Source organism: Phyllostomus discolor, chromosome 7 (assembly GCF_004126475.2).
Source record: "Phyllostomus discolor isolate MPI-MPIP mPhyDis1 chromosome 7, mPhyDis1.pri.v3, whole genome shotgun sequence".
Taxonomy (NCBI): domain Eukaryota; kingdom Metazoa; phylum Chordata; class Mammalia; order Chiroptera; family Phyllostomidae; genus Phyllostomus; species Phyllostomus discolor.
The window spans coordinates 103,337,076-103,364,604 of record NC_040909.2 but is presented as its reverse complement, the minus strand read 5'-3'; the positions used below and the strand labels follow the sequence as shown (position 1 = coordinate 103,364,604).

At 47.3% G+C, this 27,529-nt stretch overlaps 1 protein-coding gene across 1 annotated transcript; it reads left to right on the top strand.

The window, feature by feature from the left end:
* The first annotated feature begins 12,847 nt into the window (after positions 1-12,847).
* On the top strand, positions 12,848-26,838 carry PRDM14 (PR/SET domain 14). Its single transcript, XM_028534045.2, has 7 exons — positions 12,848-13,580; positions 13,803-13,856; positions 13,944-14,101; positions 15,294-15,570; positions 19,283-19,485; positions 24,777-24,878; positions 26,580-26,838. Exons 1-7 carry the CDS (start codon positions 12,848-12,850, stop codon positions 26,805-26,807), a joined length of 1,755 nt encoding a protein of 584 aa, XP_028389846.1. The 3' UTR covers positions 26,808-26,838.
* Positions 26,839-27,529: the final 691 nt, after the last annotated feature.

The window sequence follows — 27,529 nt, the reverse complement described above, 5'->3', positions numbered from 1 at the left end:
TAAATATTAAAAGCATTTATGGCTATATTGTCTATATAGCTTTGAGTGCTACAATTGTGAATAATAACCCCCATTACTTGTGTAAAATAGAACCAGAACAACTCACTTACAACTGTGCAATGTTTTGTGCTTTGAGTATTCTTTTTCAGTCAGAACCTCATCTTATTTACATCAAGCATGGCCTTGAGAAATCAGCCAATCAAAGAGTACCTGCTGCCACCTTCTGACAGCCCACCCTAGGAACTTCCAAACTCAAGTATAAGAAACAAAAATTGTACACTCAAGTTCCCTAATGAGAAGCCATCTCAGAATTGTATGTGGGCTGTACTCACAAGTTGTTTTGTTTGAGGAGGAGACTTTCCAGAATTTAGAAGTTTCGGGAGACTTAGCTGTGAACCCCCATCATGCACCAGGACCCTTAATTTGAGTACCTCATGAGCCACCTGGCATTTCTCCACTCAAAGCTCCTGGCCCATGACAGAGAGGTGAATGGCACACTAGGTCTGAACTCCAATTTCTTTGACATCCCTGATTTTTCTCAGGAAAACCAGATGTCACCCACTGAAATCTCTGTGTTCCTGATTAAACCTCTATTTCTAAAAATTCTCAGTGAAATTGTTTTCCATCTAAACTTCCTTTAGCTTTTCCTGTCTTGCTGTGTGTCATTGGCTAAAAGAGGGGAAAGAGCAAAGGATGGTCAACAAGCAGGACCCCCGCAGGGGCATGAGGTGAGGCTTGGCAGGTAAGGTGTTGCCATGCTGGTGTTTCTCAGCAGGCGAAGTTTGCCTTGGCTAACCACCAAAAAAACCTTTCAAAGTCTATATTTCTCCACCCTATCTTTCTATCCCTAAGAATGGGTCTGGGAGGAAATGATCGCCAAAACCTCCAACCACCAGGGCTGCAGTTGTTAGGTTTACTAGGGGTCAGAGACCACAGGGTCAGAGACCGGCAGCCCCTGGCTGGGCCTGAACTCAGGGGCACATGCACAACTCAGCTGACTCGTGTTCCACTTCCGGGGGCCAGCCCAGCCCAGACCCAGGCCTCCGGCAGACGGAACACCTGTGTGCTGCGTATAGTCCCATTATAATTCAAATTCTCGTGCATATGAAATGATTTACCAATTGTGGAGCTTCCCATTTAAGGACCTTTCCATTTTCAATTTGAGGAACTGTCAATATGATCCCCCCCAAAAAATAAAACCAGGAGCAAAAGGGAAGGACGGCAAATTTAATTGCTTAATTTAGATGAGATCGGGCACATTCAGGGTGGTATGGCCGTAGACTAATTGCTTACTTTAGTATGTAATGGTCAGCCTTTATGACTAACTAACATGAACAACCTTAAAATTTAAGATGCTGCAAGGAAGCAATGATCGCCACCTCCGTGACCTACATTAGTGAGCACGTGTATTAACAGGTCCCTAGCTTGAAAGAGCCCAGTGGGAGGACCTGGGGAACAATCCACACCTTTGTGGGGTTCACTGAGCAGAACAGGGGCTGAAGAAAGCAGGAAGTGTGGTGCAATCCTTACCGAAAGCAATAGTTTGAGATAAGATTGACTAAATATTCTTTTTTTTTTTTTTTGGTGAATTCATTGAAGATTTTAGCAATCACCTTCAACAACCATCTGAGGTAGATCTATAAACAGATGCTTTTGCCACACTATCCTCAACTTTTACAAATGGCCTCAAGCCAGAAACCAGGGAATTGGTATTCAAAGGCTAGAACAGGAAATAACTCCCCTGATAGTATATTACAACATCTGCCCAAACACGTTCAGAGAGATCAAGAACAAAAACAGAATTAGACCCTAAACGAGTTAATCACTTATGATATTAAACCGAGTGACCCCAGACACTCCTTCCGCCTCCCTCAAAAGCGCCCTTTGCTAAGGGTACTTGATGTTACAATGAACAAAAAGGATGCTGGAATACCAACTGTCCCACTTTGGGCAAGGAAAACTCTAGAAATAGTAAGAGGGTTCCAAGGGAGAAGGTAACACCCGACTTCCAAGTTTTCCTTTAAACTCACAAGCAGAATGATCATGAACAATTCAGGGCCACGTCACTGTTTCCTTAGAGATGCAGACGCTAGCTTTCACAAACAACCTGCCCTGGCCCGCCGGCAGAGCTCATCCCGCTCCGCTGGAGTCGGTGAAAGCCAAGGGGTGGGCGTGTCTCCAACAGCCTGCGTACATCCTCAGCGTCCCAGCTGCGGCTATTCTGAGTCTTTACTAAAAACATGCTCTTCCACTGTGAGATCACACCAGCCTAAACATAATGAGGAGAGAGATTTCTTGTGGAAATGGCATGGCCAGATTAAGATCTCCTACAATGGTCGTTTCCATGAAATTCCTGAGGAGGTTCCTATTCATAATCAGACCATTGCTAATGTGGATACAAATACATGTATGCGACACAATGTGAAGATCTCTGGGAGGTACCAGAGTCCTAATGAGCCAAAGATTTGCCATCATTTTCAGGACTGCTGGGGGTGAACACATTGAGGTTCAGACTGACCCGTCCCAACTTCACCCAGGCCTGCATAACACCCTTGAAGAGAGAGGGAAAGGAAGAGCTAGGGGCCATAGGAAAAGGCCTAGTAGAAAAAGACTGATTTCACCTTGCACTACTATTTATACTGCTCTTATCCTGACTATTAAGTAACTCAGTGAATGGAGCGTACAGATTTATTCACCACCTCAGAGCAAGTATTAAAGTAATTATACCCCACACTCCATATTGCGCCTTCCTTAGAGCCTGTTCTCTTCAATTCCATCACCAGTGCCTGTTCACCCGGCCTTGGCAAAAGCCAGCATACGTGCATCGTTATGTCTCAGGAATGTACCACTGTGGTTTTTTGCTTTTTACAACTTCTTAATCAGGACCTTGAAGCTCTCTGTAGGATGAGTTTTTGCTAAGCTCTAAAGATTAGAAAACCCCCACCTATCTTCTGACTTTTAGCACCAAAAAATACTGTCCAAAAAATGTAAATTTTTTTCAGCAAGCGGTTCATTATCTACGGCATGACTCATCTCGGACAAGCACTTCCCTCTGGTTGACTGACTACAGGCCTTCTGAGAATGCCCCAGACCCGCTGCTGAAAAGTGATTTCTATGTCTCACAAGGTATTGCAGATGGAGGAGGGTTGCTAACTTCTCTAAATCTGCTTCTTCTTTAGGACCAAACTGATCCTTGGTGACAGCCCACCCCCGGGGAACACAAGCCTGAGTGCACATTTTGCAGACTAGAGGTGACTCCTCAAGAACTCATAAGTTTTAGTATCTTCCTTGAACCCAATGGTCCCCCAAGCTATGCAGCCTTTGTTACTTAATAAAATGTACAACATTTCTAGCTGAGCCAGCTAGAAATAACATTATGTTCCTATGAAATATCATAGGTTTCTCTTATACACATTTCTATCCATCATTCTTTGAATTCTGCTGTGCTCCTTCCAAATCAAAAGAAGGGAAAATGCACTTTTCCTGACATTTGTGCAAGAATCATCCCCAGTCCGTGCACACTTACTAGAAATGCCTTTGGATGGTCCATACTTGACCCTGATTATTGATTGGTCAGATCTATAGACAGAAATGAGAAATGGGCAGGCTGACTAGGCCATAGTGGATCTCAAGTTACTCTTAGAATAAGATTCCTTACAGCCCAGATGGCAGAACTGATTGCCTTCCCCAAAGCCTGCCAACTAGCTAGAGAAGAGAGACAGTATATACACAGAGGATATGTACTGAGCTCATATATGAGGTCTGGGTACTTTAGAAACAGCCAACTTCCAGTCAGGATGGAGGTGTAGGTAGACACACTTCACCTTCTCACACAACCACAAGAAGAATCACAACTAACCTCAAAACAAAAACCACCCAGAGTGTCGCAGGTTCGATTCCCAGCCAGGATACATGCCTGGGTTGCAGGCCGTGACCCCCAGCAACCGCACATTGATGTTTCTCTCTCTCTCTTTATCTCCCTCCCTTCCCTCTCTAAAAATAAATAAATAAAATCTTTAAAAAAAAACAACCCAGAACTGCCAGAAAATCAAACTGTGTGAAAGTCTGACAACCAAGGATTTGAAAAAGTCACATACATCCAGATGGGTAGGATGGGCGGAGATGAGGAGTCAGGGTGGAGAGGCGGCAGAACGGGCAGTCCCACGTTCACCTGTGGTGGATAAAAATCGGAAAGGATGGTTTGGGAGCAAGTGATCCCAGTCCCAGGCCAGACCGCACAGCCCAGGGTTCCAGTGCCAGGAAAATAAAGCCTCGCAACTTCTGGCTGTAAAAACCAGTGGGGGTGGTGGAAGAAACTGCCCGTTTCTCAGGAGAGCCCACTTAAAGGGTCTGCACTGTCCTAGAACATACACAAACCCACCCACTCTGGGAATCATCACCAGGGCGGCCCCTAGAAGGGCGCCAGTTGGCATATAGAAAATAGGCGCAAAAACTGGAAATGGGGCCAGTGCTGGGCAAGTCTCCAGAGGCCGGGCAGTGGCATTGTCCCCTCTCCAACCTCTTCCCCCCACAAAGCACCACAAAGTGGTGAAGTGGGTTGCCTCTCCCTTGCAAATACCTAAGGTTCTGCCCCCTACAACTTAACTAGTGCATTAAGACAAGGAGTCAAAGCAGCTCTACCTAATACACACAGACAAACACAGGGAGGCTGCCAAATTGAGGAGATAAAGAAATATGGCCCCAGTCAAAGAACAGAACAAAAACCCAGAAACACCTGAGCAAAATGGAGATAGCCAACTTATCAGATGCAGAGTTCAAAACACTGGTGATAAGAATGCTCAGAGAAATCATTGAGTATGGCAAAGACATAAGGGAAGAAATGAAGGTTACATTAAGTGAAATTTAAAAAAAAAATCTACAGGGAACCAATAGTGAAGGGAAGGAAGCTGGGATTCAAATCAACAATTTGGAACATAAAAAAAAAAAAAAAACATTCAACCACAACAGAATGAAGAAAGATGGGATGAATGGGGGGAAAGGTAAAGGGAATAAGAAGCATAACTGGTAGGTACAAAATAGATAGGGGGAGGTTAAAAAGAGTACAAAAAATGGAGAAGCCAAAGAATTTATATGCATGACCCATGGACATGAACTAAGGGGGCAAGGGAGATTGTCAGAGGGAAGAAGGGTACCGGGCAGAGGGCGGTAGAGGGGGAAAGCCGGGACAACTGTAACAGCATAATGAGTGAAATATACTTAAAAAGAAAAAAAAGATACAGTGAGGCTTTGTAAACTCAGTGGGGATCCCTGTCAAGGTCAAAGAACCTCAAAACAACCTAATGCTTTCAAAGTAAGTAGTGTTTAGGGTGATCTAGTTGCTAAGAGAAATGGCATGCACTACTCAATCATTTACCCCCAGCAGGCAGCCTTTCTGCAAGCACTGGCCCAGCAAGATAATCAAAACCCATGACCTGGGACGGGTTCAAAGCAGCCATTATAGAATGCTGAAAGTAGGCCAATACCAAAGTACCGCGTCAGATCTGGACGTAAACTATGTGAAAATACCTTCCAGTGTTCTCAGAGCAGCTTCTTGGAAGCACCAGAGCCTCTGAGACCCCATGTGAGACCACCCACCATCCATCACCAGGACATGCTGGCTGCCGTTCTAAGCAATGCTGATGTTGTTGAGGATGTTGAATCTGCCACCGATATACCCCTGGAAAAAGCAAAGGGATGAAGGTGGAGCATGAACAGACTGGAACCTCAAGGCCCATTGAACCCTCCTAGTTGGGCTTCAGATAATTGCCCCCTGCAGTGGGATATGGATTGTTCTCTTTGCAGTAAGTTTTTTCTCAGGGTGCACCAACATTTTTCTTGGTCAAAGAGCAAAGGCTCTGACAGTACGCTAAACAATGCATTCTGTATGGCTCCACTCACACAACATTACTGAACAGGCAAAACTCACCTGCAGGGAAGGAAAAGGCAGAGCAGTTGTCTCCGAAGCAGTCAGATACAGGGATTCACCTGGAGGAGGCTTGGAAGGCTATCTGGAGCAATCCATTCCCTATTTTGACAGGGAGTGCAGACTCACAGATTTATGCAACCGTTAAAACTCATGGTTCAATGAAGATGTATGCATTTTCCTTATATATAAATTTTAACTTAAAAACGAACCATAAACAAATACCGACCACTTTCGGCCAAGATGGAGGCATAGGTAGACACAGTGTGCCTCCTCGCACAACCAAGATAGGGACAACAACAATTTAGAAACAGAATAACAACCAGAACTGACAGAAAATTGATCTGAATGGAAGTCAGACACCCAAGAAGTTAAAATAGACCCGTTCATCCAAACCAATAGGAGGGGCGCAGTTGGGCAATCGGGTGCAGGTTCAGCGTGGAGAGCAGAGAGCACTGGGACCGAGTGCATAAGGAATCTGGGGCACACAAGACCACAGCGGGCGAACGCTGGGCGCATAAGCAACAGCTGGCAGACCCCACCTGAGGGGTGGCAATCGGCAGACCCAGCGAGGTGGCGATTGTAAAGCAAAGCACTGTGTGCAACCCAGGATCCCAGCACTGGGAAATAGAGCCTTGGGGCACTGATTGAAAACACCTGTGGGGGTTGAAGTGCAGGGAGAGACTCCCAGCCTCACAGGAGAGGTCCTTGGAAAGTCCCACAGGGTGCACAAGCCCACCCACACGGGAATCGGCACCAGAGGGGCCCAGTTTGCTCGGGGGAAGCAGTGGAAGGGATTGAGGTCCAACGGAGAGCAGAGTAAGCACTGTTGTTCCCCCTCGGACCCTGCCCCTACATACAACGTCACAACCCAGCGACTGGGGTGCCCCGCCCTGGTGAATACCTAAGGCTCCACCCCTAACATAACAGGTGCGACCAGACCAAAGGGGGGAGGGGAAAGATGGCTCAAACAAAAGTTAAAGCCCCAGAATCAGTAGGAGGGAGGGGAAAGATGTCTCAAACAGAAGTTAAAGCCCCAGAATCAGTACTTTTCTTCTTCTTCTTCTTCTTCTTCTTTTAAGATTTATTTATTTATTTTTAGAGAGGGAAGGGAGGGAGAAAGAGAGAGAGAGAGAGAAACATGAATGTGTGGTTGCTAGGGGCCATGGCCTGCAACCCTGGCATGTGCCCTGGCTGGGAATTGAACCTGTGATACTTTGGTTCACAGCCCTCACTCAATCCACTGAGCTACACCAGCCAGGGCCCCAGAATCAGTACTTTTAAATGACTGAGAGATAGCCAACCTACCAGATGCACAGTTCAAAGCACTGGTGATCAGGATGCTCACAGAACTGGTTGATTTTGGTCGCAAATTAGATGAAAAAAATGAGGCTACAATAAGTGAAATGAAGGAAAATGCACAGGAAACCAATAGTGATGGAATGGAAGCTGTGTCTCACATCAATGGAGTGGACCAGAAGGAAGAAAAAAACATACAACCAGAAAAGAATGAAGAAATAAGAATTCAAAAAAATGAGGAGAGGCTTAGGAACCTCCAGAACATCTTTAACCGATCCAATATCCGAATTATAGGGGTACCAGAAGGAGAAGAGGAAGAGCAACCAGTGGAAAACTTATTTGAACAAATAATAAAGGAGAACTTCCCCATTCTGGCAAAGGAAATAGACTTCCCGGAAGTCCAGGAAGCTCAGAGAGTCCCAAAGAAGCTGGACCCAAGGAGGAACACACCAAGGCACATCGTAATTACATTAGCCAAGGTGAAAATGAAGGAGAGAATCCTAGAAGCAGCAAGAGAAAAGGGGACAGTAACCTACAAAGGAATTCCCATCAGAATGTCAGCTGATTTCTCAAAAGAGACCTTACAGGCAAGAAGGGGCTGGAAAGAAGTATTCCAAGTCATGAAACGCAAGGACTTACATCCAAGATTGCTCTATCCAGCAAAGCTCTCATTTAGAATGGAAGGGCAGATAAAGTGCTTTTCAGATAAGGTCAAGTTAAAGGAGTTCATCATCACCAAGCCCTTATTTTATGAAATGTTAAAGGGACCTATCTAAGAAAAAGAAGACAAAAAAAACATGTATAGTAAAAGGACAGCAAACTCACAATTATTAACAACCACACCTAAAACAAAAACAAAAAGAAACTAAGCAAACAACTAGAACAGGAACAGAACTACAGAACTGGAGATCACATGGAGGGTTAGCAACAGGGGAGTGGGAGGAGAGAGGGGAAAAGTTGTGGAGAATAAGTAGCATAGACGGTAGGTAGAAAATAGACAGGGGAAGGCAAGAATAGTATGGGAAATGTAGAAGCCAAAGAACTTATGACACATGGACATGAACTAAAGTGGGGGCATGTGGGTTGGAGGGGGTGTGCAGGGTGGAGGGGAATGAAGTGAGGGAAATGGGACAACTGTAATAGCATAATCAATAAAATATATTTAAAAAAACAAATACCAACCTTGAGTTAATGAAGGGCACGCTGAAATTATTTAGGAATGAAGTATACTGGATGGCTGCAGTAGCTTCCTATTCCCATCAAAAACTTCCTAGCACTCCCTCAGGAAAGACTTGCAGGAACATAAGTCTGCTTAATTACATCTGCTTAGTCACAGCTGTCCCTTGCACACCCTGGCCTCTGCTAGTTCTCCCACCTCCCCAGCTGTCTCTCCCACACCCAGCACCCTTCTGTGCTGTGACTCAGGCACGCTCCCTCCAGGTCACAGGGCCTCTGGACCGGGACAACACTTGTGCTCATCAACTAGTTAATTTCAGACAGACCTTTCAAATCCTCCAGGGCAAGGGAACCTCCCTGTCCTTCCCGCTTAGGTCAGGACATGGCCCTGTTCCCTTTCACTGTCCCCACCACAGCGCGTAGTCACACATTCATTTATCTTCCTCATAAGACTGTTATGGGGCCCAGGGCCGGACAGGGCTGCTTTGCTCACAGTTGGATCCCCAGTGTCTGGCTTGGTGTCCAGCAATCAATACCTAAGTGTTCAGGAACTTTGTTGGGTAAATGACTGAAAGGCGTATTAGAATACGACCTCACTTCTCAGGTGAAAGGCAGCTTTAAAGGATCGACACTAGTCAGTGTTAGGTGAGGACGTGGAGAAACAGGGCATTTGCACTCCCAGGTGTTGGAGGTACACATCGGGATGGCTTGAACTATTTATCAAAACCTTCAGTGCTGATACCTGTTGCTCCAGTAGATTCACACCTAGCTATTCATTCTACAAGCACAGTGCGTGCAAATAAGTATCTATATAACAATGTTCCCAGAAGCTGCTTGAAGTGTTTACAAACTGGCAACAACTTAAACAACTTTCAAGAGGAGGCTGTAAAACCTAGGGTCCACCCATGAGATGGGTTTCTGTACCACGCAGCCATTATTAGAAATAATGTTAATCTTAATATGCTGACAAGAATAATAACTAAGAGATAGTGAGGAAAATTGTATAAAAGTTTAAAGTATAATCCCATTTTGTTAAAAAAATCTACGAATATGAACAATTTAAGAGCACTAGATCTTTATGTATATATAAAAATATAGAATGGGATGGGGAAACCAAACCATTAATCAATACTACCTCTGGAGAGTAGGGATGAGCGCTGGGCAGGGACTTCCATTTTTACTTTATCTATTCTCCAAACTATTTAAACAAGCAAGTTAATAATTAAATTAAATATATATATATATTTTAAACTCTGGCCCTGGCTGCTGTGGCTCAGTGGATTGAGCGCCAGCCTGCAACCCAAGGGGTCACAGTTTCCATTCCTGGTCCGGGTTGCACGTGCCTGGGTTGCAGGCCAGGCCCCCAGCCCCGGGCGCTCAAGAGGCAACCACACATTGATGTTTCTCTCGCTCTCTTTCTCCCTCCCTTCCCCTCTCCCTGAAAATAAATACATAAAATCTTTAACCAAAAAAAAAATATTTTAAACTGTGAATTCTTTGCAGAACAAGACCTGAAATAATGTTCCTGTTGCTTCTGCTAAACTAAAGCTACAACCTTGGAGTGACTGCAAAAGAAACAAAAACAAAAACAAAAAACCGGCATCGGAGCACTTGACCTCCACAGACCACCCAAGTGTCGGCCCAGCCTCAGTCTCGCCAGTGAGGCCTCCGGGTTAGGAAGCTCAGGTAAATGGCGGTGGGTGTGGGAGCTCTGGGGTAGCACGTCTCTGGAAGGAAGACGGCAGAATTTACTTTTTCCGAGGACACGATTCTTCCTAGAGGCACTGGCCCTCGGGATAAGATTCCTCTTCACTTCAACCTCTGGGCCAAGACCCGAAGAGCTGGGGCAGAGGTACAGGACGGGGGAGACGGAAGCCTGGGTCCCCGCCATCCACCCCGTAAAGAAAATGACGCGCCGCTTCTTCTCGCGGACGCTCCTGGCACCGGGGACACCTGTGCGGGCTCCAGTAGCGCAGGCCCCAAGGAGGGCGTCCGGGCGGTGACTTGGCCTGGGGGCGCGGCGGTGGCGAGAACTGGGGTCCCGCGCTTCCCTCCCTCCGCGTCGGAGGTTAAGGCTGCAGGGTCAGGGCCGGAGGAGGGGGCGCCGCCTCGCCGCAGCTTCTTTCGAAGTCGCGGCCACACCGGCGTCCCTTGTCCGCAGCGTTGGGACCTTCGGTAGCGTCGCTCAGCCGGAGGGACGTTGCTGATTTCTCCTTTCCTTGCCCCAGTTCGGTAGCGGGGCCCGAGCTGGCCGGGGGCGGGGGGGGCCACACCCGGAGGCGGGCAGCGCTCTCCCCATCCGGGAGGAAGCGGCGGCGGGGCAGCGAGGAAGCTGGCCAAGGTCGCCCGCAGCACTAGGGTTTTCCCCACCCGAGGTGCTTCCAGTGTGAATGTGAATGGGCCCAAACGCTCCTTTCTTCCTCTCAATGGCCGGCCTGAGAATACAAATGCGGCCTCCGAGCGCCGGGTCGGGGTCTGGACCTTGCTTTCCGGAGCCCGGCTCGCCCTCAGTCGCGAGCCTTCCCCGGGGGGAAGGGACAGGTGTGGCGCGCGGGGCACCTCTCCTCAGCCTGAAAGTCAGCACGTAAGAAGTAAAAGCCCCGGAGCCTCGAAAGCGTTGGGGACTCCTCCGGGCTTCCCACGAGGTAAAAAGGACAAACGCCCACCAGGCCCTTGCGTTCACTGCAGCCTTCGGCCAGGCGCGGCTCCTGGAAACTCGAAGCCGAAAGGCGGGGCGCAACCTCGGCTCGCGCGTCCTGGCCCCACGGGCTCGGCTTCAGAGTCGGGGCTCGGGCAAAGGGCTTGTCCGGGGACATGGGTAACACCCGCGCCGGCTCCCTGCACCCCCACTCTGCAAGCGTGACACACACGTGGCGGCAATCGCGCCGCGGCGCAAAGCTGGCGGCGGGACTCTTCTCGGGCCACCGGCGACGGCTCGGAGACTGAGGAGTCACGAGCGCGACCCCCGGAGGGCTGGGGGCCAGTCCACCGTCGGCCAATGGCTGCAGTGGGCGGGGCCGGGCCGGGCCTGGGGACTTACAGGGGCGGTATCCCTTCCCCACCCTCGCCTGGTCCAAGCCCCGGGGCCCCGCCTGCCCGCCGCCCTCTTAAACCCCCGCTCGGCCCGAAGGCTCAGCCCGACCTTCCCGGCCCGCCCGAAGCCTACCGGTCCCAGTGCAGATCCCGCGCCACCTTTTCAGGGTCCTGGAGGTGCCCGCTCGGTGGCTGAGCTCTGGAAGGTGGGTGCCGGGCCGGGGGCGTCCCGGTACCCGGGGCCGTCGTCTACCTGGGCGGGTGGGAAGTGCAGGCAGTAGTCGCAGTTCGTTTGGGGAGGTCGTTTTACCCTCCGGGGATTTTATTCATTAAGGACCTCTCAACCCCGAGTTGCAGGTCCTCGGGATGAGGAGAGGCTGGGAGCGCAGCGCCCTGGGGGGCTCAGAGGAGCCGGGCAGAAGCCTCCGTCGTGGTTGACCTCTTCCGCTGACCCCGTGTTCTTTAATTTCTGAGTCACGACCCTGCTTGGTTTTCTTACTGGGCTCATTGATCTTGCCCTCGAGACCCGCCGACCCTGGAGACGCTCCATTCTCCAGTCTTGGTGAACTTGTGTCCATTAAAACGCCATCCTTTCAGGCGGCAGCGAGCGAGCAGCTGGGGCTTTGCCCCCTACGGGTCCTGAGGCTGGTCTCACCTGCTCCCGAGGGGCAGCCCCAGGTGGGGAGACTGGAGTGACCCGAAGGACTTGGGAAGTGGCGGGACTCGATCCAGCTGGGAAACCCGGCGCTGGCTTTGGACCTCTGGGGAGCCGGAGGTGGCGCCTTTCCGGACAGCCCGACTGCCTGGGACCGCGGAGTCAGGCCCGGGTTCTGGGAGTGCGTCTCCCGCGGGATGCGATCCGGGACTCTCGCTCCTTCTTTTCCTGCGGGACTCGAGAGCGCCTGGGGCTGCGCCCTGCCCCCAAGCCCGGGCGAGCCTGCGCTCGACTCCGGACTCAGCCTCGGGCTTGGGATGGCCCCGCGGCTCCCCCGACCCTGGGAAAAGCCTAGTTGGACCGAGAAGAGGGCGGGAGAGGGCTCTTAAAACAAATGTTGCAGGAGCCGGGTTTGGGGCCTGGTAGAGAGAGTGGGTTTCGGAAACCGACGCTGCTTGGTCAAGGTGTGTTTGGAGAGGGAAGGCAAGGGCGGCCCTCACCTGGAACTTGGAGTCGGGCAGGATCCCGACAGAATTTCGTTTTGGGGGAGGATGGGGAGGAGAGTTCTCTTGGGTTTTTTGCTCTTTTTGTTTTGTTCGTGAGGCAAGGCTTTCGGGATCAAACTAGGAGTGTGTCCGATTCCCTCTGGCCCCGGGGCTGGCTCAGGTGTGGAGGCCCGGCGGGCAGGAGCGCGGCCGTGGAGCCGCGCGTCCTGAGCCGCACTCGCTTCTCCGCAGACCCGCCGCGCGCTGTGGCCCGGAATGGCCCTGCGGCCGCCAGGTGAAGCCGGACCTCCGGACAAGGTGTACTATCCGCCCGAGAGGCTCCAGAGCAGCCCCCAACACCTGGGCCCGTACTACACGCCTTTCCCACCCTATGGACCCTACGGGAGCAGCGCGACCGCCGCGGAGGAGGATTACCAACCTTTCCCTGTCCCTGCGGTGTCTGCTACCCAGACCATGGCCCCCTTGGCCTTCCGGACCGCGCCTCCCCTGCTGAGCCCGGGCCTGGCCCTGCCGAGGGAGCCACTCTACGATCTGCCCTGGCAAGGCAAGCTGCCGCCGTGGTACCCATTCCCCCACTTCCCCAGGGAGCTGCAACACTTCGTGAACAGCAGCCGCGACTATACTGGGGCCCCCAGTGAAGACTTGGCCCACATCGGTGGCCGAAGCGACAGTGGCCAGTGTTATGGACCAGACGTCCTCATGCCGCCGCCGCCGCCGCCCCCGCCGGCCCCGCCGCCCCCGCCGCCCCCTGTGGGTGCTTCGCTGTTACCGGAGGGGCTGAGGACCTCCCAGCTGCTACCTTACTTCCCCAGCAAGGAGTCGGAGGATGAGTCCCCACGCCCGAACCAGGAGAGGAAGTCCGCTCAGCGGTACCACTTCACCCAGGAGGACCTGCACTTGGTTCTGTACGGGCCCATTCCCAGCCTGGAGCACACGGCGCGCCCGCCCCACGCCGCGTCGGGCCTCGTGGTCCCCGCAGACAGCTCCGGTAAAGGCGGTTCCCAGAGCCCCGGGGTGAGGGGTCGGGATGGTTGGGAATCGGATGGGGTGAGGGGCGGGAAGGGGCACGTCAGGGTGGATCTGAGTCCGGAAGGGGGACAGAGAGGGCTGCAGGGCAGGGAGCCTGGGGGAGGAGAGGGGTAATGGCCTCCTGAAAGGATTTCGTAATACTTTTAGTGGAAAATAAGAATTTCACCCTGCCTTTTTCAAGGGTCTGAGAGTCTTCCGCAGACTGTGGACCAAGACTCCCTTCAACTACCAGAAGGTAGGCAAAGAGCTCCTTGCTTGGATTTCTCCCCTCAGACGAATGCGATCGGTTTCCTCATCTGCTTCCCTTTTCGGGGTCTCCTAGGTCTCTGCCTCAGACAGATGCTGTTTGGTGAAGTCCCGCATTTTGGTGTCTTCTGCTGCAGCCTCGTTGCCAAAGGAGTCAGGTTTGGGCCCTTTCAGGGTAAAGTGGTCAACGCCAGCGAAGTCAAGACCTACGGGGACAATTCTCTGATGTGGGAGGTAAAGATGTTTTTGGGCGGGAGGGGACTGGAGGGGAAACACCTTGCCTGTGCCCCTCTGGGAGGGGGGCCAGGGCAGCAGTTTGCTGGTCGTGTCGCCTGTTTTGTGCTGTAAAGGGAGGGGAAGCTTCACCCTGTGACCCTGACTGATAGATAGCAGCTCTGCAGGAATCCTGAGTGTCTTCTGGTGCCCTAACTCATTTTAGTCTGAACATGAGCCAGGATGTGTACGTTTAAAGAACTCATACATTGTGCTGTGTATAAGTTAAAAAAACAAAACAATTGCTTTAAATACGATAGAGTGATTCTGAGATAATGCTAAAGGAAATAAAAACAAAATTTAAGTTTTTTGTATCGTTTGCCTGTGAAGTTTGCTAAAAACGGAGACTCTTGACTGTATATGGGGCATGCCGGATAGACTGTAATTTGTCAGAATATATTAACTAACCACCTTGACCCTGAATTTCTACTTCCAATAATATAGTTCAGGGAAGTAAGCTGAAATTCTGACTATGTGGAAGATGTGAATCTCGGTGTTGTTTATAATAACAAAACATCCAGACAGTGGAAATTGCCAAGAGCAGAAAAATAATTAAAATATGGCTTCATTAATCAGCATGAAAACTAGGCTGGGATAAAATACAAAATGAATTGTTTGCCTTTAAGTGGTGGAATGGAACGTAACCTCCTTGTTTCCCTTACCTCTGGTTATGAAATTAATATGCACTCACTATAGAAATTTGGAAATCAAGAAAGTGATAACGTAAAAAATTTTTTAGCCCCAACTGATGTGGCTCAGTGGATTGATTGCCAGCCTGCAAACAAAGCGTTGCTGGTTTGATTCCCAGTAAGGGCACCTGCCTGGGTTGCCAGCCAGGTCCCCAGTGGGGGGCATGTGAGAGGCAACCACGTATTGATGCTTCTCTCCCTCTCTTTCTCCCTCCCTTCCCCTCTGCCTAAAAATAAATAAATAAATAAATAAATAAAATCTTTTTAAAAATTTTCATGTCACATCACCTATAGAGGTGTCCTTGAGGTAATATAAAATTATTTAGGCATAGGAATAAGATTCATAACAAATATATTTAATGGACTCACGTGTGAGATTGGATTATAAACTCTTAACATGTAAATTTATTTCATAGTTTAGGCCAAAAAAAAAGTAAATTCCGAACATCATTTATTTCATGTAGATCTTTGAAGACGGTCATTTGAGCCACTTTATAGATGGAAAAGGAGGCGCAGGGAACTGGATGTCCTACGTCAACTGCGCCCGTTTCCCTAAGGAGCAGAACCTGGTTGCTGTGCAGTGTCAAGGGCAGATATTTTATGAGAGCTGCAAAGAGATCTACCAGAACCAAGAGCTCCTTGTGTGGTATGGAGACTGCTATGAAAAGTTTTTGGACATTCCCGTGAGCCTTCAGGAGACCGAGCCGGGGAAGCAGGCGCAGGCGTCTCGAACCTCTGAAGGTGAGTGCGCAGCTTCGCCTGGCCCAGTGAGAAGCTCCTAGTGGAAGGACCTGGCCCTTTTCCAAACAGGAGCACCTTCCCGCAGTTTCTCAGCTGCCTGTGGAGCTCCGCCCTCCCGAAGGCTTAATGCAGGAGACTAAACTGAGAGTGAGTGTCTCTAACCAGGAGGGCATTACCCAGCTGGAGGAAAAAAGGCCCTCTGTCTTTCCAAAGCTGCTGAAGCTGCTTCTATTCACAAGGATCCCTTTTCTTGTACCCCTTCTCCCCCCACCCAGAGATTGCAATAAAAGCGAACTAAACGGAGGCAACCTCCGCCTTAGGTGAGCCAGGTTCCCATTCCTCTCCGCTCAGGCTAACACTGCCCGAGAAGTCACTGCTCCAGAGCAGTGTTTTTCGGGTGATGGGTTGCAGTGTCCTGATAGGGTGAGAAATCGATTTAGTGGTGATTTGCACTGAAGAGAAAGAGAAAATAAGAATAAATTAGGGTAGAATATACTGATTTGAATCTCACTGAAGCAAAAGAAAGTATCGTGAAATTTTGTTTCAAATGAATGTGTGTGTGTGTGGATGTGTGCGCTGGGTCTCAAACAGAAAATATATTTTTTACTGTGGGTCTCAATCAAGTTTGACAGGTGTCGAGCTAGACTCTCACTCACATTTTCCTATGGCTGTGAATGAATACCTGGGCAATCTTGGGAAGGTGCAGGGGCTTGTTCCAGCCTGGGACTTGAGATTCCGCGTGTCTATCAAGCTTCCGGAGGATGTGGGTACTGCTGGTCCCTGGACCACATTTTAGTAGCAAGGAGCTAAAAGACCACCAACCCACTCTGGGAGTGTGCTTCTGGAATTTACATTTTTAAAAATCTCCTGGAGTGATTTTTATATACACAGGAGCTTGGGAACCACTGGTCTTGTTTGCAGGTGGGACAAGTGCAAGTGACTGTAACATGTATAATCAGGTAGAAGGACACCTGATGCTATAATAAATGGAGCAAGTAGCAGGTAAAAAAGTGAATTGCATTCATCACCCACTGCAGTGATTGTCCGCATGCATGTCTCCATGCTAGACTGAGTCTTTCAGGGCAGGAAATAACCCTAAACCTACATATCCCCTGCTCCTGGATCCCAGTGTGGATTGAATGGAGGAGGAGGTCACTTAGGACTCAACCGGGAAAAGCTGCTTAGGGGTAAAATGAAATGCGGGTGCGTTAGGCAGGGAGAGAGAAGGCAGCCCAGGCTGGGGGATGGTGAGGCCAAAGGCAACAACGTAGTCACAAGGGATTAGGAGGTAAAAAAAAAAAAAAAAACCCCACAAGAGAGAGGTATCTTTCTAAGAATTCAAATAATGAGGGCCTGTCAGGATCGTTTTGCTGAACTATCTCCCCACTCCCCCAGCATGAGGGTGGGGGCAAGATGGTGGGACTCTACAATCCCCGGGCTCTGAGTTGTCGCATCCTTAGCACTGAGCCAAGCGTGGCTTATTGGTCACTTCCCAAAAAACCTTTCTACTGCTTTTAAAATAAAAGTTAAAAATAGATAATGAAACAAATACATGCTTAATTACTGGCCGAACTTGTTAATCCTTTCTGAAAAATTCTTTACCACGATGTAGGCAGCTGTTAAAGTGTTCATAACCTTTGATGTCTCGATAATACTCTTCTGGAAATTTATCTTCAGGAAATAGCCCCAAAGGATTTTTTTATCCACAAGGGTCTTTGCTACAGCATCATCCATATTAGTGGAAAAGTACAATCTCAGTGCTCAATAGTCAAATAATTAAGTAAATGAAGACTTGTGAATGTGGAATAATATGCAGATAGCAGAGACCCCAAGCGCATACGCAACAGGGATGAGGGCTTACGTGAATGGTGAGAGGGGGGAGGAGCATCATCAGTTTACCTGTGCTCCAATCAGGGAGGAAATTATCCAATGCTGACAGCACTGTTAAGGTAAAGTATGTTTTAGACAACGTGTGGGAGAGAACTTGTAAAGGATTTGATTTGTTGGGAAGAATAAGGGATGAATTCATTCGTTTTCTGTTAGGAATGTTCTTGGATAGGATAAAAAGGAAAGAAAAATAAAAATTCTTCTGTCCTCTCACAAAGAACCTTTTCTCAAAGGCTCTCCGCAAGGGTTGGTGAGACCCTTCCCCTTAAGGCCCTGGGTGGGAGGGAAGGGCCTGGACCCTATGTGGGCGGGTTATTTGAGTATGCAGCCTGCCCAGTGTGTGTTTTGGGGGCTGGAGGTGTGGAATGTGACAACAACTCTTAATCCTTAAAACTCAGCCTGAGCTGGGGTGGGACAAGAAGCATCAGTTTGGGATTGAGGAACCCCTGAACCAAAGAGCATTGATTGAGCTGGGGTGAAGGGAAGGAGGAAAGGAGGGGGACAGGATAAAAATAGTTTAAGGTAAATTTCTAGGACCCATATTTTGAATGTTGGTGTGTTCTAGTTCTTTGATTTGTAAAGATCCCTGGCCCCATCTTTTAGACCCCTTTTTCCCATCCCAGGAAGTAGAAAGGCCAAGTATTTCTGACCAAGGAAAATTCTAGCTCTGAGCAAAAACCAGTCCAACCTGGGGATTTGGAGAATATTAGCACCTCAATGAAAGTGGTAGACGGGGGCGGGTATAAGGGGGTGAGATGGATTATCCTGGGGTTGGTGGCTGCCTTCCTGGTTATTTACTTAATGGTTTATTTCCTTAGCCAGTGTTAAATGTGCCAGGGACATAGTTGTTAACTAACAAAGCCCCTGATGGATAGCTTCCCTGCTGTCCTGATGCTAAAAAGATTTCCATCTCCAGATTCTTGCATATACTCACTCCTGGCTCCTTTCTCCCTCCCGGGGACCAGGCAATGAGGTCTTGGTGATGCGTGCGCCCTCAAAGCTGCTTATCCTCTGGAATCCAGAGTGTCCTCCACAGAGACTATTTTGTAGGTGGCCCCAGCCTCTACCCTCCCCCACAACGTGTAGGTAAACTGGGCCTGGCAGCTTTTCTGTTCAAGTTGGCAGCACCCTCTCTAACCTCTCCCCATCCACCCCACCTCCTCCACTGATGAAAAACAGTTCACCTTTCTTCATCTTATTTATCACTCAGTAGTAGTATCACTTGTGGTAATGACTCATTAAAGTTTGAATTAAATTAACCATAACGATAACCTTATGTATTAAGGAAAGCAAGATACTGTCATCCTTACTTTGTATGTGAAGATTTTAGCTCTGGAACCTTTCCCAAAATTCAGAGAAGTAACCTATAAGCTAAGAGGGTGCCTGAGACTTTGTAAGTGGGGTCAAGTGGAACAACACTTGGGAAGTCTGTGGCGTGAGCTCCGGGTGTCCATCATTGTCCTGAGTGAGCTGTTTTGAACTTGTAGCTCAGGCTGATCTGAAAGGGGCAGAGCAGGCAAGTTTTGGTTATTGACCTTGTAACAAGTGCCAGTCAGGATGTGTGAGATTGGTGCGAGCCATTTATGGACCAAATGATAAATTAGTACTCTGTCATGAAGGGAAGTGATGCTAATGAAAACAAAATTGGCTATGAGTTGGATGCTGTCAAAGATTGGTGTTGGGCACGTGATGATTTATTATTTTGACTTCAGCGTATGTTTAAACTTTCCTATAAGGAAACGTTTTTTAAAACTGCCTTGAAAGAAGTAAGAATGAGGCAAGGTAGCTGACAAAGCCACGGCTCTTGTCCCCCTGTGTTTGACAGAGTCTACAGAAGGTTACAGATGTGACCGATGTGGAAAGGTGTTTACCTACAGATACTACAGGGATAAACATCTCAAGTACACCCCCTGTGTGGACAAGGGTGACAGGAAGTTCCCCTGCTCTCTCTGCAAGCGGTCCTTCGAGAAGCGGGACCGGCTCCGCATCCACATCCTCCACGTCCACGAGAAGCACCGGCCTCACAAGGTGAGAACTTGGTTGTGGGGGCGAACAGCCCCACCCACTGCTCAGCCTGAAACCCTGAACACACTGAGGGCCTTCTGCGTGTGACAGGGTGACAGAGTGACCCTCCTGGGTGCGGTGCCTGCTGTCACAGAGAGAGGCATGGAGGAGTGGTCATTATGTTTTCTTTCACCTGGTGACTCTTTAAAATTTTTACTGCTGATTTCATTTTTTTAGCATGAAAATATAGTGCGTGCTTGCAAAATACAATATGGAGGGGGAAAAATAAAAGCCATCTGATACGCTATGGCCCAATGTTAGGACATTTTAGGTATAATTTTTCAAGGTGTGTGTATTTGTAACATACATAGGTCATAGTGAATATGATGAGGCTAACTTTCTGACTTAGGATTAAATCACAAGCTAACTTGTAAACACACAATGGCTGCACCTGTACATCCAATGGTTGCGCCTTGATTTATGTGCAAGTCACTCCAAGATTGCTGCAGTGAACAATATGTTTTTAAAGATTTTAGTTATTTGTTTTTAGGTAGAGGGGAAGGGAAGGAGAAAGAGAGGGAGAGAAACATCAACATGTGGTTGCTCTCATGTGCCCCCAGCTGGGGACCAGGTCCACAACCCGGGCATGTGCTCTGACTGGGAATCGAACCAGCGACCCTTTGTTCTGCAGACCCACGCTCAATGCACTGGCCACACCAGCCAGGGCTGAACAATATTTTATAGAAATAACTATTATTTCTGGCCCTGGCCACGTAGCCAACTCCATTGGTTCTACCATCCATACACCATACACACCAAAGCTGCAGTTCCGTCCCTAGTCAGGGCATGCACAAGAAGCAATCAATGCATAAATAAGTGAATCAACAAACTGATATTTCCCCCTCTCCCTCTCCAATCAACAAATCAATAAAATATTTAAGAAATAATTATTACTTCTGTTGTTCATCTCTGATTATTTCTTTAGAGTAGATTGCTAGAAGTAGAAGACTGGGGTCAAAGAGCATGTAGAGTTTGAAGGCCCTTGAGTTAAGGAGCTAAAGTGCCTTCCAGGGAAAGTGTCCTTCTGAATTCCAGCCAGGGGGGGCTTGCAGCGTGCTGAGCAGCCCGGTCTCCTGCAGTCGCTTCATCCTGTTTCTGTTGTCGTTCTGATCTGTGAAAACCGGGATCTTGCGCAAATTTATATTTTTATTAACGAGGTCTTTAATGAAGTTTTACATTTTAAAATCTTTTATTGACAGTTTGTATTTGTCCGGTGGTTTGTCTGTTTCTGTCCTTGAAAGTATGTATATCTGCTACATGTTTTTGTACTGTTTTACAAGCCAGGTTTCATTAATTTTAGGATTTGGGGTTTGGACATGTTTATATTCTGAAATTCAACATGTGATGGCCCGGCATGGTTTTAGCTGTGGCCACTGCCTATTTTAGGTTCAGTAACGTCCATCGGTCAGCACAGAAACCCGCCACGGGTCTCGCAGCTGATGGGGAATGGCATTGAGGACATTCGTCATGTTTGCTGCAGCCACACCACAGAGTGTTTGTTAGGAAAGCGGAAACTACAGGACTGTGTTGTTTTTGTTTTTACTAAAGTTGAGTTCAGGAAAAGGTTATCAAAGTTATGTCAATAAATTTCTCCTAGGATAAAAAATCTCTACTAGCATGTGGGACAGGTCGTTTGCCTAAACACTGACAGCAGTGGCCCCGGGCTGGGGTTTGAGCAGGGGAGCTGTAGGTGGGCACTGCCCGCTTTGGGGGCTGTCGGCCCAGAAACGGATGGAAGGTGAGAATGATAAGGAATAATTGGAAGCTGGTAAGAAAGCAAAGACTTGCCCTGGATGTCGTAGCTCAGTGGATTGAGTGCGGGCTGCGAACCAAAGCATCGCAGGTTCGATTCCCAGTCAGGGCACATGCCTGGGTTGCAGGGCACAGCCCCCAGCAACCGCACATTGATGTCTCTCTCTCTTTCTCTCTCTCTTTCTCCCTTCCTTCCCTCTCTAAAAATAAATAAATAAAATCTGGAAAAAAAAAAAAAAAGAAAGCGAAGACTTGACCTTCATAAGAGGAGTTGTTTTTCCGAGACGGAAGAAATAATTTTAAACTGGCAATGAAAGGCTGAGTGAGTCCTGTCATACTCAGTGTTCCCAGGGCTGCTTTACTTACCTTTTCACAAGCTCTAACTGCCACTTATCGTGACTCTAAATGCCACTTGACACTGGGGTTCCCATCTCTGGCTGAGAATGCCATCCAGAGCTCAGGGGCTGTGTGTCATCCATGACGCTTTGCCCTCGTGTTTACGGTTTTCCGGGTGTTTGTTCTGATTTTACTGTGCAACATTTTTATTCTCTTGTAGTTTTCCTTATTTTACATACTTTAGATTGAGAAGTATTTAACTTTTACCATGAGAAAATACATTTTTAATTTCCATAGAAGCCCAAAAGATAACATTTAAGTTGAACAGAAGAAAAAGAGCAAGTGAAATACACATGTAGAACTTCAGATAAATGATTTTTAACAAAAATATCAGAAGCAGCTGGGTGTACAACTAGCAACAAAAACCCTGTGTTACCATCCTACTTCCAGCCTTTAAACCTGAATGCACTCACTTCCTTTCAGATGAGTCTAGTCCAGCAAAATTCATGTAGAACACAGAATAAAAATGTCAGGAGAGCCCTGTACTCTGTAACAACAACTACCCACAGTTCACATGTAAATTCAGAATATTGGTTCTATCCAGCCTTCTGAAATACCTGACCCATGGAGAGAGGGCTTGATTTTTTTTTTCTTTCAGAAAACATTATTTCACATACTCCATAAATTCCTCAAATTTAGCAAGACTTTAACTTATTTCATCTTTGACTCCCTTGTAAGCTTTGTTTTTGCTAGGATTTCTAACTGCAAGAAATTTCAGTTATTTAATTTACTGACTTTTAGAGAGAGAAGGAGAAACATCCACCCGCTGTTACACTTGTTCCGCACTCACTGCGCCCCTCCTGTGTGTGCCCTGTCTGGGGAGTGAACCCGCAGCTGTGGCCCGACAGCCGATGCTCTAAGCAACTGAGCTGCCTGGCCAGGGTGAAATTTCATTTCTTAATTGTGTGACTTATATGGGGGCATTTACATTCTTCCTAAAGCTTATTCTGGATTGAGCCAGTGATTTCTGGGTCTGTGAACTATCATTTGGGTTGTTTGTTGTTTTTTTAATCTGAATAAGTTCTACTGATGGTTGCATTCTACACTTCCTCTTTCTTGATTTCTTTTTTTGTATTTACTGGGGCATATCTTCAAGTATTTGCATTTAGGCTACCTAGTGAAAGGTTTTCTGAATCCTTCTTTATCTGAGGACATTTTACTCTAATATCTCTCACAATTTGGCTGGATACAGAATTCTAGGTAGAAATGATTTTTCCCTCAGAATATTCAAGGCATCATTCCATTTTCTTCTGTCATTTGATGCCAATCTGGCTCTTGTTTCTTTGTACATCACCAGTTTTCTTCTTTTTTTATTTTAAAGATGTTGTTTATTCATTTTTAGAGAGAAGGGAAAGGAGGGAGAAAGAGAGGGAGAGAAACATCAATGTGTGGTTGCCTCTCACATAGCCCCCACCAGGGACCTGGCCAGCAACTCAGGCATGTGTCCTGACTGGGAATCAAACCGGAGACCCTTTAGTTCACAGGCTGGCACTCAATGCACTGAGCCACACCAGAGAGCCCAGTTTTCTTCTTTGTAGAAATTGTTCTTTATCTTTGGAGCTCTGAAATTTTAACAATGTGTCAGATTGGATGGATTTTTTCTTCCCCTTGCTTTGTGTGCAGTGATGTACAAAAGAGTACTCTTTCCATCTGAGGCACAAATCCTAAGCACAAAAGGAAAGAACAGTTTCTTATTGCTTCCTTTTTATAATTAATCTGGGTTTTTTTGCAATATTATCTCAAACATCTTTTTTTTTTACTCTACCAACAATAATATACACTCATTAAAATTTCAAGCACTACAGAAAAATTATGGAAGACCCACCCAAACTCCCACAATCTAAAACTACTCGCTCTCCCCTCTGTTCATAAGTATATGTGGCAGGCAAGGCAGGGCCTGGAAGCAGAGTAGTTTCCTCTACCTGGTCCGGAACTCCTGAGAAGATTAGGCGGGAGTCAGCAGGGTCAAGAGCACAGAGAAGTTATATGAACTGTTCACAGCAGGTGGCTGTACCGCCTGCTCTCTCTGGACCCCCAAAATCCCACTCTTGTTTTGTGGGCACAACATGTTGCAGGTTATCTTGCCACCTGTGTTGCCATTTTGCTCTACATCAGTGATTTTCCACCAGTGTGCTACAAGAATTTTTAAAACATAGAATATCCGACTCTTAAGTCAGGGACACTGGCCTCTTTTCTCTTAGATTGTCAAGTTAAAAAATGACAACTGCCAATACAACAATAGCTGTTTAGCATGAATAAATCAAAATTATACCTTTTTTGTCATATTGGCAAAAGGTATATTTTTTTGGTGTGCTGCAGATTTTTAGTAATTTGTGTGTGCCCTGCGGTACAAAAGGGTGAGAATCACTGGTCTACATATTTACCATCCCCAACTCTATTTTTAGCTCCTTATCTCTAGCAGAATATCCAGCACATAGTAGGTACTTCATAAATAATTGTTGAGCCCTACCTGGTGTGGCTCAGTGGATTGAGCACTAGCCTACAAACGGAAAGGTTGCCATTGTTGGGTCCCTGGCAAGCAAGGCACATGCCTGGGTTGGGGGCCAGGTCCCCAACTGGGAGAGTATGACAGGCAACAGACTGATGTTACTCTCCTCCTCCTCCTTCCCTTCCTATCTCTAAAAAATAAGTAAAAGTCTTTAAAAGAAAAATGCGTATTGGATTAATTGTGTAGTGCTTACCCTGTAAGACAGGCAGAGATGTGTTTTGCCCATGAGGAAAATCAGGAGACAGTCTCCAACTTTAACTGACTAGTGCTGGCCATGTAGCTACTTGTGGGCAGAGCAGGACTAATTCGGGCCTCTATTAAACACCACGACCCTATTTAATCCCCACATTTTTACCTCTGAGGCAACTGACAATGCAAAGATGTTAGATGACATTAGCACCAGGCAGGCCCTGGACAAGAACCCACATTGCTGGATTCTCCAGTGCAGTCCCAGGGGGTCTGGCTACTACCAATTAGCCTCGGCCTGCTTGATCCTCTGCTTACAGATACATAATTAATACAATAGTTAACATCACAGGGAAATTAACTTGTTAGAGGAAGATGTGATTGCAAGTCTATGCTTTCTCTTTTGCCTTAGTGTTCTACATGTGGGAAATGTTTCTCTCAGTCTTCCAGCCTGAATAAGCACATGAGAGTCCACTCTGGAGACAGACCCTACCAGTGTGTGTATTGTACGAAGGTAAGTGGAACCTCCTAGCAGGGGTGTCCAACCCGTGGCCCAGGACAGCTATGAATGTGGCCCAACACAGAATCATAAATTTACTTAAACCCTTTTTCTCGTTCATCAGTTTTCGCTGGTGTTTGTGTATTCAATATGCAGCCTGAGACAACTCGTTTTCTTCAAGTGTGGCCCAGAGATGCCAAAAGTTTGGACGCCCTGAATCTGCCTTGAGCTCTGTTTTGGTGACCAGGGACAGAAACCTGAAGCATCAAGCCTGGCTTATAACGAGTTTTTACTATCAACTCAATCCTCATTTCCACCCCCAAATATGTTCACATTTGCTTATGATGGTCAGGTACAACCACCTGTTGCCAAATCGGCATGTCAGGCAGGGTGATGAAATGACACAGTGGACTCCCACTACGTAGGATGGTGGACAATGACCATGCCTGGGTATCGTCAACAAAGGTCAGAGCATAGTATTGCTATGAATGAAGGGAAAAGGAAAGGGGAAAGTGGCCAAGAAGAGATACATAAAAACGGAAAAGTACCTGGGGATCTAAAATGTTGCAGCTACTCTGCAAAACAGTTGGACTTTTTTTTTTTTTTTAAGCTAGCCTTGTAAGTCCCACACAACCCAGCAACCCAGGTGTCCTTTGCAGGGTAAGTGGTGGGAAAGGCCATAGGCCCACACACCACGGAACACCACTCAGCAATAAATGGGAATGAACTGCATACACAGCCTGGGCGGCTCGTCAGGGAATTATGCTAAGTGAGAAAAACCACATACTATATGATACCGTGTACCTAACATTCTGAAATGATAAAATTATAGAAATGGAGGACAGGTTAGTGGTTGCCACGGCTTAAGGAAAAAAATGGGAGAGGGCCCTGGCCGGTGTGGCTCGGTTGGTTGGAGCATCCTGTATCTGAAGGGCTGTGGGTTCAGTTCCTGGTCGGGGCACAAACCTAGGTGTTGGGTTCAGTCCCAGGGCTGGGAGCGTACGGGAGATGACCAATCTCTGCTTCTGTTTCACACTGATGTTTCTCTCCCTCTCCCTAAAAGCAATGGGAAAAAAAGTCCTTAGGTAAGTATTAAAAAGTAAAAATTTTTTAAAATGGGAGTGTAAGGGACTAGGTGTTTCCATTAAAGGGCAACATGATGGATATTTATGATGAAGATGTGCTGTATCTTAACTCTATCAACATCAATATCCCAGTGGTGTATTACAGTTTGTAAGGTGTAACCCTTGGGAAATTGGGAAAAGGGTACACAGAAGTGAAGACATTGGCCGGTATTAGCTACACTGTGTGTAATGCAGTTTAGCTTGGAGTGTGGTCCTAGGACCCTCTACATCAGAATTGCTTATTTAAATGCATTCCTTATTACCCCAAAGAGTGTACTTACTGGGTACATTCTCTGGGCTTAAGCTGTCAATCTGTATTTTTAACCAGACCGCAGGTGATCTTAGACACTAAAAAGCCACTGTTCTAGTAGCCTGGCTTACTCAAAACTAGCCAGAATGACACATCCATCATGTCCTTTTATGAAAAGGCTACTCTTGTTGACTCGGCATACTCTAGAGCATTCATACTCAAGGTTCCTCTGCTGGAAAACTGTGGGGTGACATGTGCATCAGTAATAATGAAAGTAAACCCTTTGTTTCTTTGGTCTTCTGGCTGATGGAAGTTTGCTTTTCTGCTTTCTGTTCTCGGCAGAAGTTCACTGCCTCCAGTATACTCCGCACACACATCAGGCAGCACTCCGGGGAGAAACCCTTCAAATGCAAACACTGTGGCAAGTCGTTTGCATCGCACGCTGCCCACGACAGCCATGTCCGCCGTTCACACAAGGAGGACCAGGGTTCCTCCTGTAGCATCTGTGGGAAAACCTTCCCAGATCAAGAAGCCTTCTGCTCCCACATGAAGTTTCACGAAGACGGCTAGCCTTCAGAGTTTGGGGACGGTGTGAAAACTAAGAACTTGGGTTCTGTCTTTATTTTTCTTGTTTATTTGTGTGTTGTGTGAACAGATGATAGTTCCATTGAGATACACTGAAAAATGGAACTGACTATGAGTTAATCTCTCATCTCTATGTGATTCATTTTAAACCCTTAGTTCCCAGCCCTCTTCTCTGTCACGTGGCAAATGTCTGTTAATAATTCGGTTAGCCCCGCACAGGATTACTCAGAGGACACAGAAGTTACTCATTCACTCCACCATCTGTGGCCTCTACCAATTGGGAAAGAAAAATTATTACCAAACAAAGAGGCTAAAATAATTTCAATATACTAAAAAACAAATGTATTTATGTTGCTCTAGTTTTAAGCCTGGTTTCATGCTTGATGAATGGACAAATAAAATGTTTTAGATTTTTTTAAATTAGCAGGTTCGTGATAGTATATAGAGTATAAAAACAAAGAAACTCAGTTTTTAAAATGTGCCATATAAGTTATGACAAGGCTGATGTCGGGGTGTGAGGAGGAATCTCTTCTATGTTCAAGGGGACAGGAGACTCATCTTGTGGGTGATAATGGCCAGCATTTATGGAGTGTTGACCCTGAGTTCAGCACTATACAAATGAGATCGAGGCCCAGAATAAGGAACTGGTGCCTCTGAGGGATAAAGCCAGGGCCACCGGACTCCACAGCCCAGCCTCCTACCTCGCC

What these genes read in the sequence shown, in the direction of transcription:
- PRDM14 (XM_028534045.2), top strand. Translation starts at nt 12,848, where the DNA reads ATGGCCCTGCGGCCGCCAGGTGAAGCCGGACCTCCGGACAAGGTGTAC. An exon ending in GGTCCCCGCAGACAGCTCCG is followed by an intron (nt 13,581 to 13,802) that starts GTAAAGGCGGTT and finishes GCCTTTTTCAAG; the next exon opens with GGTCTGAGAGTCTTCCGCAG. An exon ending in CTCCCTTCAACTACCAGAAG is followed by an intron (nt 13,857 to 13,943) that starts GTAGGCAAAGAG and finishes GGGGTCTCCTAG; the next exon opens with GTCTCTGCCTCAGACAGATG.